Below are 19,285 nucleotides of genomic sequence, written 5' to 3' on the forward strand. Positions count from 1 at the left end.
CCTTTGTTGGAAATCGTACTTGACAGTGTCCCAACAGGAATTTAAATGTAGCTAAATTTTAAAATGTACTCCTGTGAAATGAGTAAGGCTCCTTTTTTGTATTCAAGGAAAACAGATAAGTGTGATATAGAAAATAGAATATGCCATTTTAAATTTAAAAATTCTAGATATTAAGATGCGGTCATGGGAGTTTCAACTCTTCTGTGATTATGGATGGTCTGGCTTTATGTTCTCGGACCAGACCCAAATTTAGACAAAGGAAATTGGAGTATTTTCTTATCTTCCTCCCCCTGCACTCTTTGCGAAAGACCTGCCTGCTTGTAATCCACTTATTCAAGAGCAGCCCAGTCTTTCTTTCAGTCAGCATTCCCTGCAACCTGAAATTACATCTCCTCTGTCAGTTGATCTCATCCCAAAGTCCTGAAGAGTCTGCAGACATGGTTCACCCTACATCCTTCGTGTTCCCTTCCCACTTCACTTTCTCCTGCTGCAAGCATTCAGGTGTTTACCAAAGCAGTCTGTCTCTATTATTGTAATTACACATGTGTAGTACCTGAGTGTTAATTGTGTACATAAGAGAGCTTTGGAAAGTTATCCTATAGAAATGTGGCCAGAAGACTGTGCAGGCAGGAGATAGGAGGTGTACTCACTAGGAATGTCTGCTTCCAGCTATTAAACTTACCTTAAAAAAGTTAACAATATAGTTAACATTAAGTGTATACCATTGGTGTTTGTTCAGCGAGATACTAAACATCATGCCTGGAAGGAAAGCTTGGGTTGGGCAAGTCTGAAAGAAATTGCTAAGGGCTTGTCCACTAGTATACTAGTGCGAAGATTCCTATGCATATAACTTATTCCCCTAAATGAATAACCTCAGCCATACTAGAGGCTGTACAGATTTAACTTTTTTTCTTAAAAACTATCGCCCCTAACCAAAATAGTTACATTGGTACAAAAATTGTATATAGATCATGGTTTAGTCTGTTCCTCAGAGCTTCGAGTAACTTATTGGAACTAATTTCTGACACTTGTGTATTGTAAGCTACTGTACCTGCGCTTTTATTTAGTTCAGGAATTTGGTTTTCCTGAAAGAGTTGGTGACCTCACCAGTCGGTAAAAAGCAGCAAATCCCTCCACTACTCCCTTTCAGTGCTTCTTTTGCCGTCAACTAAGGAAAAACACAATCCTGAATGTTAAGTCTTTGCAGATATGTTAAATGGAGGAGCTATTTTTTCAATTGTTTAAAAATCCATATGTGTATTGTAGTATGTGTACACATTACTGATGTAGAGGCTTAAATAGATTTGCAAAAACTTTTCCAAATCATCTTTACTGAAAAAGCTTTCTCATGTGTAATATAGCACACTTAAGGGTTTGAACAAGAACAGATATGCAACTTGATCGCAGAGCATCACAAAAAAGGCTTTTGGATATTTATTTTATTTATTTATATAGATAAATAATATCCAATAGACACCTGTAGAAGGTTCTAGGTGGCTAACGTAATTAATACTACAATAAAATCCCAACAGTATTAAAATAATCAGTTCAAACAGGATCTCAGCCAGCCGATTACTTACAAAAAAAAAACCCCAATCTCCTTTCTTCTCTTTACCATTCTGGGAAGACTACCCTCCACCATATCCAAAACCCCTGTCAAACAGATGTCTTTTGCAGCATGTCTGGAAGGTCACTCAATTAGTTTATTGGGGAAGGACGGGCAAAATGGGAATCCAGAGAAAGTTCCATAGTCAAAAAGACTTCAGAGAGGACACCCTGCCAGCAGGTCTCCCCCTCCCACTCCACTACCCAAACCTTTTTATATAGCAAAGGGGAATCAACTCAGTGGGCCTTTCCAACAGGAGATGTACTCATTCACTCCCACTCTTTCTTACTCAGTTCTTTCCCCACTGCCCCTTTCTCTTGTACTTCCCTGTCCTTTCCCCTCATGCTGCCCCATTTACCTGACCACAATACTTACACTGGTGCCAGGTGTGGACCGGGGATGTGAGAACAAATCATCTCACCACTCTTAGGACTGTGGCAGGATAGGGGGTACCATTGGGATAGTGACTTTTTTCCTCAAAGAAATAATCTGGAGCAATTGCCAACCCTGCCCCCTCCCCCAATGTATTCTTTACCCTGTCCTCTATAGGCCTCTCTGATTTTTATTTTTCTTCCCCACATCTTGTTTCAGACCTTCCCCTGTTTCTCCGTTCTCACTTCTCTATGCTTTGTGCTTGTCCTTTGGGGTTTTTTGGTCACTCTCCCCTTCTCTCCTCACCTTCTCTGTCCCTTCATTTCTACTTTCCTCATCCTTCTACTTGAGCTTTTAAACTCTCCCTTGGTCTCCAGTCCTTCCCCAGTTCTGTCATCCTCTTTTTGGGGCCTAGAGTGGCCTAAAGTGCCCCTTCCAGGCCAGGGGCCTTAGAGTAGCTTTTGTGGGATGAAATGTCCCTGGAGCAGCCCAAATAGCTGCTCAGAACATGGTACCTGCTTTCTGCTGCTTTTCACCTTGCCACTAGAAGTTGGGTTAATTTTTTAGAGATCCTCCCCCCCCCCCCCCAAATCTTTGGAGGGAGTATAAACTCCAAGCATCCCAGTTAAATGTGATAAAGATGCAGTCAGTTCTGGAGGTGTAGGAGGAGTGGCAGTATGGGAAGCCTGGTTGGAAGTTCTCTGCCTGCCTAGATTCAGGCAAAGCAGGGAACTTAAAAGTTTTCATAAGTATCTGCTTCATGCTCCATGCTCTGATACTGCATCAGGGAGAGCAAATGGAGCCAAGATCAAAGTTGCCACTCTGCACGCTGGAAAGGAGTGCTGTGTAAGATCAGCCAGATATCAGTGTGTGCAGTCAGAGGTGTGAACTTGGGCCAGGACTGATGTGGGGCTTTATATGTGATCAGTGAACCAATCTAGTTTGAAATTTGAAAAAGAACAGCAAAAATTTGCCAGTTTTCAGTCATTCTAATAATTTGTGTGAAATTAGTTTTTTAAAATTGTTTAATAACTCAGAGCCCATTTTCATCTAGACCCAACTACAATCTCATGAAAGCTTTCTTGAAAGGCAGTGATTCTTGAGAGGCTGTGTCCTTTTCTTGGCTATGGCACTTACCTGCTGTGTGACCTTGGGCAAGTCACTTCCTCTCCCAGAACCTCCATCTCTAAAATGGGACTAGTGATCCTTGCAGCCCTTTGTTAAAGCACATCTAGCCCATGGGACTGTCCTGCCTGGCCCCTGAGCTCCTGGCCGGGGACACTAGCCCCTGGCCCCTCCCTGCTCTCTTCGTCTCTCAACCCCCCCCCCCCCCCCCCCCGCAGCATCAGCTCTCTGCCCCCGCCAGTGTTCTGGTCAGCTGCTCCTACTGGGCAGCATGGCTGCGAGTTCCTGCTGCTTTGAGCGGCATGGTAAGGGGGCAGGGAGCAGGGTGTGTGTGCGCAGAAATTGGATAAGGGGCAGCTGATCCTAGGGGTCAGTCAGGGGACAGGGAGCAGGGGGCAGAGGTTGCGGGGGGGGCGGTCAGGGGACTGTGGAGGTTGGATAGGTGTGAGAGTCCTGCGGGGCCTGTCAGGGGGCAGAGGTGTGGATAGGGGTCGGGACAGTCAGGGAGCTGGGGGGGTTGGATAGGGGGTAGGGTCCGGGGGGGGGCGGTTAGGGATGGGGGGGTCTCGGGAGGGGTTGTTCAGGGGACAAGGAACGGGGGTGGGGGGGTTTGGATGGGTCAGAGGTTCTGACGGGGGCAGGAAATGGGAGGGGGCAGATAGGGGACAGGGTCCAGGCAGTTTGGGGAGGCACAGCCTTCCCTACCTGGCCCTCCATACAGTTTCGCAACCCCGATGTGGCCCTCAGGCCAAAAAGTTTGCCCGCCCCTGGTTTATAGTGTTAAGTACTTTTTTGCTTTTTATATGTAAATTTATTTAATCCTGATTTTTAAATCACTGTAAACTATCTGAACAGGCTTAGAGATTATCATAGTTTTAAGAAAGAAGAGGTCATCAGATCAACCTTGTCTTACCTCTTGTGCATACACCACCCAGCACTGGTACTTACACTAAATCCAACAACTGAAACTGGACCAAAGTTTGACAGCCCAACAGAGGCTAGACTTTTTAAGTGCCACAGCCAGAGAATAGGAGGAACTGAGATGCAACAGTGCCTGAGGTCCCGCAGACAAATGATTAAATGAGATTTGGGAAGATAATCCTGTCAAGTGACCTGCACCCACACAGTGCAGAGGAAGGTGAAAAAACCCAAGGTCTCTGCCAGTCAGACCGGGGAGGAAATTCCTTCCTGACTCCACATATGGTGATCTGTTAGACCTTGAGCATGTGAGCAAGAACCAGCCAGCCAAGCACCTGTGAAACAGGATACTTGGTGCCACATCCAAGCCCTGGCCTACCATTGAATTCTGTTGTGTTAATTTAGCAAAGTTTTATGAGGGCAGCAGTACTAAAATCAAGCTAAATATACCACTATCCTTTACGTACACATAAAAATCCTTTTTCAGATCATTCATGTTTTACTTTCCTTCTATAAGAATATACTTCTGGGGGAATTCTGCATCACTGTGTAATGCAGAATTTGGGCAGAATTAATGGTCCCTGCAGAATTCTATTTTTCCTTTCCAAGAAAGCAGCATTTGTCTTCAAAGTAAAGTTTCAAAGCTGTATTAAGTCACTGTTCAGTTGTAAACTTTTGAAAGAACAACCATAACGTTTTGCTCAGGGTTTCGAACATTTCAGAGTTACGAACCTCCATTCCCAAGGTGTTTGTAACTCTTGGGTTTTACTGTAGTTCATTGTGCTATTGAAATAAATCTTGAATCATATAGTGATAGTTGAAAATTTTCTCGTTATCAGGGCATAGCAATGAGACTAGCACTAAGGCAACAGAAGGATGAGGATAATTAGTTGAGTAGCACAGCTAGGAAGGATTCATGTTGCCTGGTGTCATTACTAATTAATTTTAGGGAAAACATAGGGAATTTATTACAGGTTAATTTCCTAATATATTTATACTTAGCATACTGGCTAAGCACATATTTATTTCATTGGTATTACCATATAGGAAAGCTCTGATTACTTAATCATATATGCAGTCTATCAACTCTAATTTTGGGGGTTTCTTGGAGTAGGGGTGTTTGTTTTTAAGATTTTGTTGTGGTTTAGTTATGGATGACACTAGAGGTAGCTAAAAGATCGCAAAATAAAACACCAGTTCAGTAAAACCCTATGCAATGAAAAGGAGAAAGTTATCTGTAGCAAGATGGTAGTAAATTGGCAGCACTTTTTATTGCCAAGTAGGCATGGGGCACTAGCCTTTTATTTCTGCAGATCTGAGGCCTGGTCTAAAAATTAGATAGACCTAGCTACATTACTTGGGACTGAAAAATTTTGTGCCTTGTGTAGCATAGTTAGGTTGACCTAACCTAGTGTAGATTCAAGTAGGTCAACTGAAAAAGGCATCTCGGAGAGGAAGATTAACTACGTTGGCAGCATAACCCCTTCTATTGTTGTGCCACTATAATATAGACTTGACCTGAGTGAAAATTTGTTCTGTTCACAAATGAAAGCACATTTACTCTTATCTTAAATTCTATTTGAGTACATCACATAATTGCCAAATAGTTTGGTGCAATTAAGAGGGGTCCAGGTATTTTCAATGAAAGGCTAAAAATTAAATCTAAAAAGCTCTGTTCAAGTGTTTTTTCTAATTATTCATCTTAAAACTAGGTGAAGTATTTAAATAATGGACTTCAGTACTAAACAAAAATGTACAGTTTACACAGATTAATCTCTTCTATACATTATATGTAGGTGTAGCAGAATCCAGCCATATGTAATTCATACAGCTGTTTCCACGTAAATCCACATGGATTAGGTACATTGTGTAGGTTTTAGCACAGGAATTCCTTTGGAGCTATCTTTCTCATTTCCCTCTTTTATTCCTCCATTAACCAATGTTTCTCAGTCTGAGTATGTGACATCTATGCTCTGGGATGTACCCTGAGGCCTCTTTACTTCCAAGTGGAGTTAAGGTGTTGGGTTTGACTCGTAATGCCTTAAAATGGCTTGGGTCCTCTCCTCTTGCAACATCGCTTCTTTCTTCCAACTACGGTGCTACTGTTGATCAGCTGAGACCCTGAAGGTGGAGATTCCTTGGCATAAAGGACAAGAAGCGGCCAACAAGGGATTGTGTGATTCATTGGACTTTTACCTGGATTTTTCCACCTGGGTTTGACAGATTCATATTTCAAAATTATGGCTATTACATATTAGTATTTTGCAAATTTTTGACAAACTTAAAAAAAGTCAGGTTTTTTCCTATTCCTGATCGACAGTGGCACTGAAAATGAAGCTCTTGCAACATAAGGGATGCTGCAAAATATCTCTCCTTCCCCTACCTTGCCAGAAGCTGGGAATGGGCGACAGGTGATCATGTGGTGATTACCTGTTTTGTTCATTCCCTCTGGGGCACATGGCACTGGCCATTGTTGCAAGACAGGATACTGGGCTAGATGGACCTTTGGTCTGACCCAGTACGGCCGCTGTTATGTTCTTATGAAATAGCCTAAATTTTGGTGATTCTCAGGGTGCTCTGCAAGGCCTATTCACCCAGGCTGTGGGTGAGAGGGACATACTAGAAACTGCTTGTGTGTGTGTCTGTGTGTACAGCGGTTAAGAGGGGACATTGTTAGGCTTGTTATTTCATTTGTTATATCTATACATGCTTGATCATATTTTTGTTTTCAGTTCTGTAAACCCTTGGATTTTTTTAAAGTTCCTTATTTTGGATTATGCTTTGAAGATCAGGAGTTCTTTCAGTTTCATTTTAGAACAGTTAGTTTGGGGGAGTTCCCCCTTTTGTTGTTTTTATATGGATTTTTAACAACTCAAAATACTTCATATGATACAAAAAAGGTATAATTTCTGCATCCCAAGAATAACCAATATTTCCTAATTTTCTGAGGGATATATAAGTTTAGTGTTCTGATTTTTTCTGAAGAGATTGCAGTCAATAAAGTTTTAAGTAACCTTAACTGCTTCTCAGTTTCAGATTGTATTGTATAATGTATGCCTCCTTGTCTGTTCCAGTTTATTGAGAGAACATTCAATTGATGGCACTGGCTGGGCTCCAACTAGAACATTAAAGGTACCATTTCTTTTTAGCTATAAAAATCTGTTTTGATGTAGTTATCTTCTGAACAGTTCATGTTTATAAAATATATGCTTTGCCAAGTTAGGGTAACAGTATTGCTGTTTCTATAAAAGTTTAATATTTTTGTCTTCAGAAGAACCTTAGTGCCTCATTTATTAAAACGTGAAGATCTTTTTTTAGTACTTAGCACTGTTTTTTTCTCTGCCTTATAATCAAAATATTAATTTTAACTTTATTTGTTAAAATCCATTTGCATAGCTGTACAGACAAATGTGGGGGGAGGGATAGCTCAGTGGTTTGAGCATTGGCCTGCTAAACCCAGGGTTGTGAGTTCAATCCTTGAGGGGGCTTTGGGATCTGGGGCAAAAATTGGGGATTGGTCCTGCTTTGAGCAGGGGGTTGGACTAGATGACCTCCTGAGGTCCCTTCCAACCCTGATATTCTGTGATTCTGTGGATATAAAATAAAAACCAATGCTTTGGCAAACCAAAAAGCTAGTCATGATATTCTGTCTATATTGTCTTGTAAACTGACTCTCTGCTACTAATGAAGAAACGTCATCCCATGTGTTTTAATGTTAAGCTCTTTTAGTGAGTTCTCTATACTCTTGAACTTATATTTATAGGGCAACATTTTACCTGCTGAAAGACTGGTTAATAGTAAGGGTAGATCCTGCAAAACCCTATTCATGTGAATAGTCCTGTTGACTTCAGTGAAATTCAGATTTTTGGTATTGCCTACATGGAGACTGGGTGCTCAGTAAGCCAGGATGTAAATCTCCAGTGTACTAGCTTGCTGAGCACTGTGGACACTGCTGTCGCTCACTAAAACATCCATAGTGCACTTTAATGTTATACAGTTTGAAATTTTGAGACTTTCTGTAGAAGAAGTTTCTGAAGAGGTGGATCAGTTAAATATCTAGCTATTATCTTCAAAGTACAGGAGTACTTGTGGCACCTTAGAGACTAACAAATTTATTAGAGCATAAGCTTTTGTGGGCTACAGCCCACTTCATCGGATCCATAGAATGGAACATATATATATGTTGGAAGTTACCATACAATATGTACAGATAAGTTGGAAGTTACCATACAAACTGAGATGCTAATTAGTTAAGATGAGCTATTATCAGCAGGAGAAAAAAACTTTTGTAGTGATAATCAAGATGGCCCATTTAGACAGTTGACAAGGGTGTGAGAATACTTAAGGAAATAGATTCAATATGTGTAATGACCCAGCCACAACCAGTCTCTATTCAAACCCAAGTTAATGGTATCTAGTTTGCATACTAATTCAAGCTCAGCAGTTTCTCGCTGGAGTCTGTTTTTGAAGCTTTTCTGTTGCAAAACTGCCACCCTTAAAGCTTTTACTGAGTGGCCAGAGAGGTTGAAGTGTTCTCCTGCTGGTTTTTGAATGTTATGATTCCTGATGTCAGATTTGTGTCCATTTATTCTTTTGCATAGAGACTGTCCGTTTTGACCAATGTACATGGTAGAGGGGCATTGCTGGCACATGATGGCATATATCAAATTCGTAGATGTGAAGGTGAATGAGCCCCTGATGGCATGGCTACTGTGATTAGGTCCTATGATGGTGTCACTTGAATAAATATGTGGACAGAGTTGGCATCGGGCTTTGTTGCAAGGATAGGTTCCTGGGTTAGTGTTTTTATTGTGTGGTATGTGGTAGCTGGTGAGTATTTGCTTCAGGTTGGGGGGCTGTCTGTAAGCAAGGACTGGTCTGTCTCCCAAGATCTGTGAGAGTGAGGTATCATTTTTCAGGATAGGTTGTAACTCTTTGATGATGCGCTGGAGAGGTTTTAGTTGGGGCTGAAGGTGACAGCTAGTGGCGTTCTGTTATTTCCTTTGTTGGGCCTGTCCTGTAGTAGGTGACTTCTGGGTACTCTTCTGGCTCTGTCAATCTGTTTTTTCACTTCAGCAGGTGGGTACTGTAGTTTTAAGAATGCTTGATAGAGATCTTGTAGGTGTTTGTCTCTGTCTGAGGGATTGGAGCAAATGTGGTTGTATCTTAGAGCTTGGTTGTAGACAATGGATCATGTGGTGTGTCCTGGATGGAAGCTGGAGGCATGTAGGTAAGTATAGCAGTCAGTAGGTTTCCGGTACAGGGTGCTGGTGATGTGACCTGAATGGGAGCATAGTAAATTCATTCTTCTCTTTAATACACAAATGGCTTTAAAAAGTAAGTGCTGAGGCTGAAATAGCCTCTTTGGTAATGGCAAATGCTTGTAGCTTGTTTCTGGATATGAAGTGTGACTACATAAAAATCCAGTGATTGATTAATCCTTTCCCTTCTAATTATTTGTGGTCCATCCAGTGAGCCCATTCTTTTGCAAATTTAGTATACCCAAAATGAGTACATTGTTTGAAATACAAATATTTTAATTTGTATATCAAAGGAGGAAAAATGTTCTGTGTAAGGAGTCCTGGCCATGGATTTCTGTGTGGCCAAGGATAAGTCCCTTAAACTCTCCAGCTGAGTTTTTGCATCTGTAAAACCAATATTATGCCTCATTGCCACCCTCATAGATTTTGTGGCTACGTTTTTCAGTGTTTGTAAAAGAGATCCTTGGATGGATCTACATAAGCTCGAATACATGGAAGTGTATGTTTAATATATATATATGTGTGTGTGTGTATAAATTGTGTTAGTATTATTCAAACACACAGAATGGTTATTGCATATGTAATATATGTATACTAGGTATGTAGTATAAACTGAAAAAATGAGTGTAGTTGTGAGCTGTATGTAAAATTATAGTCATGTGGTGATAAATTTAATTTATGTCACCAGAATAGAAAGTGTACAGTGCTCACTTTATATTATTTTTGATTGCAAATATTTGCACTGTAAAATGATAAACAAAAGAGGACGCATGGTTAAAGCATGAAGGGACATATGAATCTTTAGTACATCTGGCACATAAATATCTTGCGATGCCAGCTACAACAGTTCCATGCGCACGCCTGTTCTCACTTTTCAGGTGACGTTGTAAACAAGAAGCGGACAGCAGCATCTCTTGCAAATGTAGACAAACTTGTTTGTCTGAGCACAAAGTAGGACTGAGTGGACTTGTAGGCTCTAAAGTTTTATATTTTTATTAATGCAGTTATTTTTGTACATAATTTTACATTTGTAATTTCACCTTTCATGATAGAGATCGCACTACAGTACTTCTGTTAGGTGAATTGAAAAATACTATTTTTGTATTTTACAGTGCAAATATTTGTAATAAAAAATATAAAGTGAGCACTGTACATTTTCTATTGTGTAGTAATTGAAATCAATATATTTTGAAAATGTAGAAAACATCCAAAAATGTTTAAATAAATGGTATTCTATTATTAACAGCATAATTAATTGCAATTTTTTTTAATCGCTTGACAGCCCTAATGTGGTGTCATCCTCTGAGTTGATTAACGAGGTTGGAACCTCTAGATCCATCACACAGACCTCTGCCAGTTAAGATAAAGGAATAAGGTTTTCACCATCTATAGGGACCAGAACTGAAAGGCCATTATACACACACTAGGCCAGTGCTTTTCACAGATATTAGTTGAGAATAGAGGAATGATAGATTCAGGAAGCTTGGATTCCATTCCAGACTTCAGAGAAGAGTGTGCTTTAGTGGGCATAGCCCTTTCTTCCCTGTCTCAGTTCTGTCTCTTCTCCTGCCCTGGCTTCTTATCCCTGCCTGCGTAATTCCAGTTTCCCCTCCCACTTCTCATTCTAGTCCCAGTCTTCTTGCCCAGCCTTCAGAGTTTCCTGTTCGAGTTCCAATACATGCTTCCCTCCCCATCTTCCATTCTCTCTCCATCCCCACACCCAGTCTGTCTCCTTTCCTGGCCAAGCCCAGTGCTCTGCTTCTGGCTTCTCATCCGATCTCAGTGCCTCTCCACCACCACACACACACACAGCCAGTTAGCTCCTAGTTTTCTCACTGGTTCCCAGTCTCCTTGCCCTGCCAGTCCCAGCCTTCCCTTCTGTTCTCTCCAACTTCCAGTCTCTCCTGTCCCAATCTTACCAGACTCCTTGTTCCAGTCTACTCCCCTCCTTCCCCAGTCTGGCATTTTTCGGTTCTGCATTCAAATCCAACAGCTGCTGCTTCCACTCTGCCTAAGTGCCAGCGGAGATGAAGGGTATAATTGGAAACTTGCGAGAGGGGCCCCCTGATCTCAGTTACAGCACCTGGCCCCAGCCCCAGCCCCAGCCCCGAGCAGCAATTACAGGAAAGTCTGGCTTTGCCTCCTTAGTCTGGGGCTGGAGTATGCTCAGTCACTCTGTGGGGATGGTACATGCATAGTCTGGTCAGCACTAGAAGCTGTGGGAAGCTTGAGCATGATAAGTGAGGAAGGAATCAGGGATTTTTGCTATTAAACATCGAAGTCTACTGAGCATGTGTGAGTTGTGATTTCTTTTTCAAAAGCTTAAACTTAGCCAAATTTGGGTGGATTTTCACAGGAATGACCAAGCGCACTTCCCTAATATAGAGGCCACTCCCTGCCAAATGTCAAGGCCCTAGTGCAAAGCACAGGGTCACTAGACCATTTCAAAGAAAATGTCTCATGATTTTTTTTATTTTTTTTTACATGGACAAAACAAGATATTTTCCACTAAATCTCATTCTTGGAAACAGTTGAAGTATTTTTGGCTAAAATTGTATGGATTTAAAAAAATATATATATGGAGACAGACATCAATATGGAAAATTTCAATCCGAATGTTCAGTTTGGCAAAGTTATAAGCAACTGAAAACAGTATATTGTAATGGGAAGTGCAGGGCAACCTTAATAATAGGTGGTGCTACAAGCCCTGCCTATATATCACAGTAGAATCTTTGTTACTGTCACAGAAAGGAAGTAAATGTGTACGCTGGTGGTGATCTGCCCAGCCAGCATGTGGGAGTCTTCAGAGCGATCAATAGCAAGCAGTGAACTTAATCATAGAATCAGTGTTGGAAGGGACCTCAGGAGGTCATCTAGTCTAACCCCCTGCTCAAAGCAGGACCAATCCCCAACTAAATCATCCCAGCCAGGGCTTTATTAAGCCAGGCCTTAAAACCTCTAAGGATGGAGATTCCACCACCTCCCTAGGTAGCCCATTCCAGTGCTTCACCACCCTCCTAGTGACATAGTTTTTCCTAATATCCAACCTAAACCTCCCCCACTGCAACTTGAGACCATTACTCCTTGCTCTGTCATGTGCTACCACTGAGAACAGTCTAGACCCATCCTCTTTGGAACCCCCTTTCAGGTAGTTGAAAGCAGCTATCAAATCCCACCTCGTTCTTCTTTTCCGCAGACTAAACAATCTCAGTTCCCTCAGTGTCTCCTCATAAGTCATGTGTTCCAGTCTCCTAATCATTTTTGTTACCCTCTGCTGGACGTTTTCCAATTTTTCCACATCCTCCTTCTAGTGTGGGGTCCAAAACAGGACACAGTACTCCAGATGAGGACTCATCAATGTCGAATAGAGGGTCGAACTTACTGCTGAGTCATCTCTCACATCTAAGGATTGAGATATGCAACAATGAGAGCCTAATTTTTTAATTTACTTGCAAATTTTTGATTGCTTAGCACATCAGATAATTCTTCCTTCTCTGTTTGCGGAGGTGTGTTTTCAGTTGCTCCAGCAGCTGACCTGAAAGTTCAGGCTTCAAAAGAAGGGGAGTTCAGTGGACTGGGTCTGATGTCACTGCTTGGGATTGACAACTTTGATGACTGCCTTGAGAGGGCAGGGCTGAATAATATCCACATGTTCATAGTTCCTGACATGTTGTTTGAGAGATTAAAATTGCTGGTAAATAGGATGGAGAGGGAAATGATATTCTGCCCCCTTCTTCAAGGATTTTTTTTCTTAGCTGGTTCTCCTCCTTACTCTCATTTCTCCCAGAGAGAGGTCATTGCATCTCTTTCTCTAGAGTGTGTGTGTGGGGGGGGAGGGAATGGGATGGAGGGGCGGTATTATGTGTCATCACATGAGGCCTGTTGGCACCCACGCCACCAGTAATTCCCCTATCTTATTGGGTTGAGTGCGTTCCTGGTACTTGCAGGTAGAGCAAATAAAACGCAGGTCAGTAAGTTTAGTATGTGCAGCAGTGAGGAAGATTCTTATAGGAGAGAGCTGTTTTTGTATGTCCAAATATAGTAGCTAAACTCTATAGCTATTAGCATGGGTTTTATGATTCCATGACAGTAACGTTCATATTTTTAAAATATATAGGAATAGGTAGCCTTAATGTTTAGAAGTGTAAAACTCTTAAGTATAAAATTCATGCTTGAAATTATCTGTAATTTATCATTTTGTGAAAGCAACAGCTTGAGGCAGGATAACAGAGTAGTTAAACATATTATCTTTTCTGGTATGTGTGACACCCCCAGGCTGCAGTCTGGTCTGTAGAACCACTGTGACCCCTTTAACTCTCCTGCCCAGGCTCTTCTCCTACACTGATATGCTAGTGAACAGCAAGCTACTTCAGACTCTGTTCTCTCAGCCAGCAGCATGCAGAGGCGCACCCAGCAACATACATGAAGCCTTTCTTAGCCACTCATGAACTGTATATCGGGAGATGACCTCGAATTCCCCTATCCCCAGCCTTGCACCCCAGAAATGTGGTCTTACGCTGCTCAAGACCCCCTGATCAGAGTAAGCTCACTAATTAGTTTGTCATATCATCAACGGGTACGAATATGCACCAACCTTTGTAACCCGAGTAGACTTCAAATACTTCTATTTATCCATAAAACAATAGCTTTATACCTCAGTATCCTGTCATCTACAATATATGCTGCCTGGTGTAATTCTGTGCAATATTTTGCATCACTAATTTTAATAAAAATATTTTCATTTGCATTGGATAAATTTATAAATATGAATTGAATTGCCCAATGATTTAAACAAAATGTTTACTATTTTAAGTCCTTATTGATGATACTAGTAGAATGACATCTATAAGATTCCTGCAATTGTTTTTAAACCAGATTTCACCCATTGTCTTCTATACCAACATAGCCTTGATTATATTTACATTAGATTCTTATTTAAAATAACCTTTCTGTTCCGTTTACTAGATATGGCTACGTTTCATAAATTGGTTCCAGAGATGAACAATTAGACATAACAAATCTGATTTAAAGTAGACTAAAAAAAAACAAGTGCCAACTCAACCAGTAAACAATACCTTAAAAAAGCCAGGCTGTCATGTGGACTCTTTTTAGTAAAGATAAATGCAGTACAGTTTCATGGTTTCATTTTTATATATTTGTCAGGATTATATTTTGCTCTGTTGTATCCTAGAGTACAGCAGAGGATGATTCTGTTTGCAGCAGAGCACCAGAGCAGGAAAACTTTCATATAGTTGTGAAAACTATATGAGCGCCTTCAAAGTGCCACCCGAGCCATGCTGCCTGAGCCCCAGGGTAGCAGCGGCAGGGCTCCGGCAGGCCCGGGGCTCCCTGCAGCGGCTGGGGCCCAAGGTCCTTTAAGTCACCACCGGAGCCCTGCCACTGCTACCCCAGGGCTCCGACAGTGGGGCTCGGGAGGCAATTTAAAGGGCCTGAGGCTCCAGCCACTGCAGGGAGCCCCAGCTCCTTTAAATCGCCAGCCTGGGGAAGCCGGTCAGGTCCGGCATGCCATACCGGCTCTTGCTTGCTTTCACCTCTGGCCCTTGGTCACCTCAGGCACATGGCTCCTGAGCAGTGTTTGATGGGGCTATAAAATCAGACTTTCAAAAAGCTCACCACATTTGTCCCTGCATGTCTGAGAATACTCTTGAGCTACTCCTTATCAAGAAGACATACTGTAGAAAATCAAATGTCTTCTGGCCAAGAGAACCAGCCCCTGCCACAACATTCACCAGGTGCGATTCACATCAACTGAGGACCTAATTTTTTTTCTTTATACTACTGTTGTCATAAAATATACTTTTACTTTGAGTCTGATATTTCTCCTTTACCTAGTCTCAAGACTATGGGTTAAGTTCATTGTTTTGATTTCTGTAGCGTAACTGCATTACAGACTTTGTGGGACTGACTTTCATTTTTTAAACTTCATGGAGAAATCAGCGTATAGTTTTGTTGGTCCCAGGATATGAGAGAGACAGAGTGCACTCATCTTGGCTCTCTGAAAAATTAGTGAAAGAACGCTTATTTTTAAAAAAAAACCAAAAAACTATGACCTTTAATAATCCTTGCTTCATAAGAAATGTGCAAAAACATACCCTGTTTCTTTTAACTGCTTCTTGCAGTTTCCCTGTTTTTGAATGGTAGTAATTATTGCTCCCAGACATGTAAAAGACATTTCATGAGGATGGCAGAGTACACTAGAAGAATTTAATGAAGCCATTCCTGTTTTCCAAAACTTTGGTAATACTTTCTGAATACAGAATTATTTAGTGGGAGTATATTCCTGTTGTCTCATGGGGGGGTGTTGCATTTAGTTTTCATTATCATTGTAGTGTTCATTCTGAAGCTAGTTCAGAAATCCAGTGGGAGCGCTGGTTTATAAAAGAAAGTCTGCTATGCTGTAATGTAACTATATGGGCAAATATCAAGGGCTCCAGTAAGAAGAAAGTATGTTGTTTTGTATGCATGCTGTTACGGATTCGGAGCCTGTGACATGCATGGCTGACTCTGTCTCTCTGAAACTGAAACAGAGCTTGTTTACTGCTTCTGAAATTCTTCAGAAACGTTCAAATATTACTTTGGAGCAGTGGTCTCCAACGTTTTTAAGCACAAGATCACTTTTTGAATAAGTGCAACCCAGAATCTACCCCATCACTTCATCCATCCCCCCGCCCCGTCACGCGCTCTCCCTCACCCACTTTCACTGGGCTGGAACAGGGGGTTGGGGTGCAGGCTCTAGGCTGGGGCCGAGGGGTTCAGAGTGTGTGAGGGGGCTCCAGGCTGAGCCTGGGACAGGGGGTTTGGGTGCAAGAGGAGGTAAGGGATGCAAGTTCTGGGAGGGAGTTTGGGTGCAGGAGGGGGCTCAGGGCTGGGGTAGAGGGTTGGGGTCTGGGAGGGGCTCAGGGCTAGGGCAGGGGGTTGGGGTGCGGGCTCTTGCCGGCCCTTATCTCAGGTGGCTCCAGGTGGGTGGTGCAGCGGGGCTAAGGCAGGCTCCCTGCCTGCCCGCCCACCCCGGCCCCGTGCCACTCCCAGAAGCTGCCAACATGTCCTTGCGGCCCCTGGAGGGGGGCACATGGCTCCTTGCACTGCCCCTCCCTGTAGGCACAGCCCCCGCAGCTCCCATTGGCCGCAGTTTACCGTTCCCGTTCCACTGTGTGGGCAGTGCCTACAGGTAGGAGCAGCACGTGGAGACCCCACCCCCTCCCGACGCAGGGACATGCCAGCAGCTTCCAGGAGCAGTGTGGGGCCAGGAGAGGCAGGGAGCATGCCTTAGCCCTGCTGTGCCACTGGACTTGTAGCGGCCAGAGACTGTGATAGACTGGGCAGAGACTCCATGATCGACCAGTTGATCGCGATTTACCGGTGGTGACAACTGCTTTGGAGGGAAGAAAGTAAATGAGACTAGGAGGAATTCAGAGGTTTCCCATTTTTTCTTCCTTCTTTCATGCTAAATAAAGCATTTTATACTAATATTTTAAATACTCTGTAATCTAGATAAATATAAAGTGAGTGACGTCCACCTTAAGTAAATTGTTTTCATTTGGCTAGTAAGTAATAAAAATACTATTTTAAATAAATATTAAGGTTGCAGTATCACGCACTAAGTGTCTACTGAGCATGTGCAAATAGATTTTTTCCTGTTGATCACTACTCTAGTTTAAAAAAAAAAAAAAAAAAAAAAGGAACAGGAGACGTCTCTGTGTGAGAGTATGACTATTTCCTTTTCTTGATTCCAAGTGATAAATATTTTACCAAATGTCTTGTCAAACATATATTAGCTACAAGATGGAAAAGTCTCAATCTTCAGTATAATTAACTAGAGTCTATTCGATAAGAAGTACTCCTTAATAGTTTTATTTAGGGAGTTTCCATGGTGTAGTTCTTTAGCTGCTTTTGTCTGACTTTTTAAATTAAATAAATAGTTAAACACTTCTTGCATATAAAAGGAAAATCTTATTGGTAATTTACATTTTTACACTCTGAAAAACACTATGTAGTTAATCTTTCAGACATCTGAGAACACAGTTATACAAGTCAAAGGCAGTGTGTCAAAGGCATAATTTTGGTGTAGGTTTGATAGCAGACTGTGAAATGGATGTGAATTACCTACTTGCTAGGGTTGGCGACTAGAACAGAAGTAGGTCTTCCGACCAAATGAGATGCTTTAAAATTCTTCAATCTCAGGAGAAACTATTTTACAAGCAGCACTTTGTATTTTAAGTCACTATTGCTAAATCTGAAAGGGAGGCATTTTGGAGTTGCAATTTTTTCTTTATTTGGGGTGGCATAAATAAATCTGTAGGGCGTTTTTGTTTTTTTCAAAGTAATGATTTTTAGACCCAACACAAGTATGAAACAATGTTATGGGGCAAAGAAAGAGAGACCTTCATCAATCAACCTTTGTACTGACATGTTGATCTTCTGATGTGCCTTATGTTGGATTCACCATGCTTTGGCCCAAACAGTTGCAGCAGTAAGTGATGGTCACCCTCTTGGTCAGCATAGCAGGGACTGCAACTTTGACCTCCAGAGCCACAGCACTCTGCAGGGGCTCATGTTATGTTGTTTTACTTTCTTAATTTTGATTTCTATGCAAACAAATACGTTTTATTTAACTACATAGGTATATTTGTCAATTATAAAACAGAATCCATACAAATATAAAAAATCAAAATAAAAAAAGACCAATTTTTTTTAAACATCTGCTGCATAAAATAGCCCCCACACTAATAATACCAATTGTCTTGCACCTTCCCTAACCCCCAAAGCCTGGTTAAATAGATGGGATTTGCGATGTGCTCTGACAACCTACAACCTTGCAAATCTGCATATTTTATAGGCAAAATCCTGTGTTCTCTGGAGCTGGCTTGACCTAAATACTGTATCTAAGGTCCTGAATTCTAAAGAACCTCAGTACAGCAGAGGGGAAATTTTGGAACACCTTAAGATAAATTATAAGCAGTGCAATAGTTAACGATGTGCTGAAATTTAAATTGTTGCTATTTTTCTTAGAATTAGTATCCTGCAGATGCCACTGCACTGGTTTGCTCTCTTGATTCCCATTTGGAATATTTTGTTGCAACCAAAAGAGCAAGAAACCTAAGGTCCCCTCTCTCCCAGACCCCCCTCCCAAAAAAAGACTTCAATTCTGTCTAGCACAATTCTGCATCAAGTTCTACAGCCACCGACTGCAGTCACATACTATATGGGTTGTTGTTAATACACAAACTGCTAGTTTCTTCCCAACACAAACTGCTAGTTTCTTCCCACTTTTCAAAGGAACAAATAGTGCTGTACTTTTTTATGCAGGTATAGTATACATGATTTAAAAATACACTTTGCGTGTTCCTTCTATTTCTAGTTCTTCTATTTATTCACAAATTCACGAATTTCCAGTGGGTCACTAATTTGTTTGGTTTCAGAGTAACAGCCGTGTTAGTCTGTGTTCGCAAAAAGAAAAGGAGGACTTGTGGCACCTTAGAGACTAACCAATTTATTTGAGCATGAGCTTTCGTGAGCTACAGCTCACTCCACGGTATGCATCCGATGAAGTGAGCTGTAGCTCACGAAAGCTCATGCTCAAATAAATTGGTTAGTCTCTAAGGTGCCACAAGTACTCCTTTTCTAATTTGTTTGGGTCTCCCAGCAGTCTACTGAGTATAATTGTTTCATAGGCTACTTATGCAGAAGACAATCTGTATGTAGTATTGGCATTCAAAATCACACATATTGATGTGTACAAACATATGTGTACAGTATGACCTTTTTACACAGGGCTAAATTTTTGGTTGGCTCTGTGCCATTGTGGTAGAATTATGATGTGGGCACAGGGAGCCTTTTCCTCCTCTATGCATTTTCATTGTAGAGGAAACCCTAACAAAGCTCTTGCTGGGATGATTTAATTGGGGTTGGTCCTGCTTTGAGCAGAGGGTTGGACTAGATGACCTCCTGATGACCGTAGAGATTCATTGCCATGGAAGCAAAT

General features: G+C 41.6%; 1 protein-coding gene across 3 annotated transcripts in view; it reads left to right on the top strand.

The window, feature by feature from the left end:
- Nucleotides 1–19,285, top strand: part of UBE2F (ubiquitin conjugating enzyme E2 F (putative)) — a 125,984-nt gene that overhangs the window by 55,871 nt on the left and 50,828 nt on the right. For all 3 annotated transcript variants that reach the window (XM_073306748.1, XM_073306751.1, XM_073306749.1), the window contains one exon: nt 7,096–7,153. In XM_073306748.1, the coding sequence (XP_073162849.1) occupies nt 7,096–7,153 (58 nt within the window). The remainder of the gene's footprint in view (nt 1–7,095; nt 7,154–19,285) is intronic.

This window comes from Lepidochelys kempii, chromosome 11 (assembly GCF_965140265.1).
Source record: "Lepidochelys kempii isolate rLepKem1 chromosome 11, rLepKem1.hap2, whole genome shotgun sequence".
Classification (NCBI taxonomy): domain Eukaryota; kingdom Metazoa; phylum Chordata; order Testudines; family Cheloniidae; genus Lepidochelys; species Lepidochelys kempii.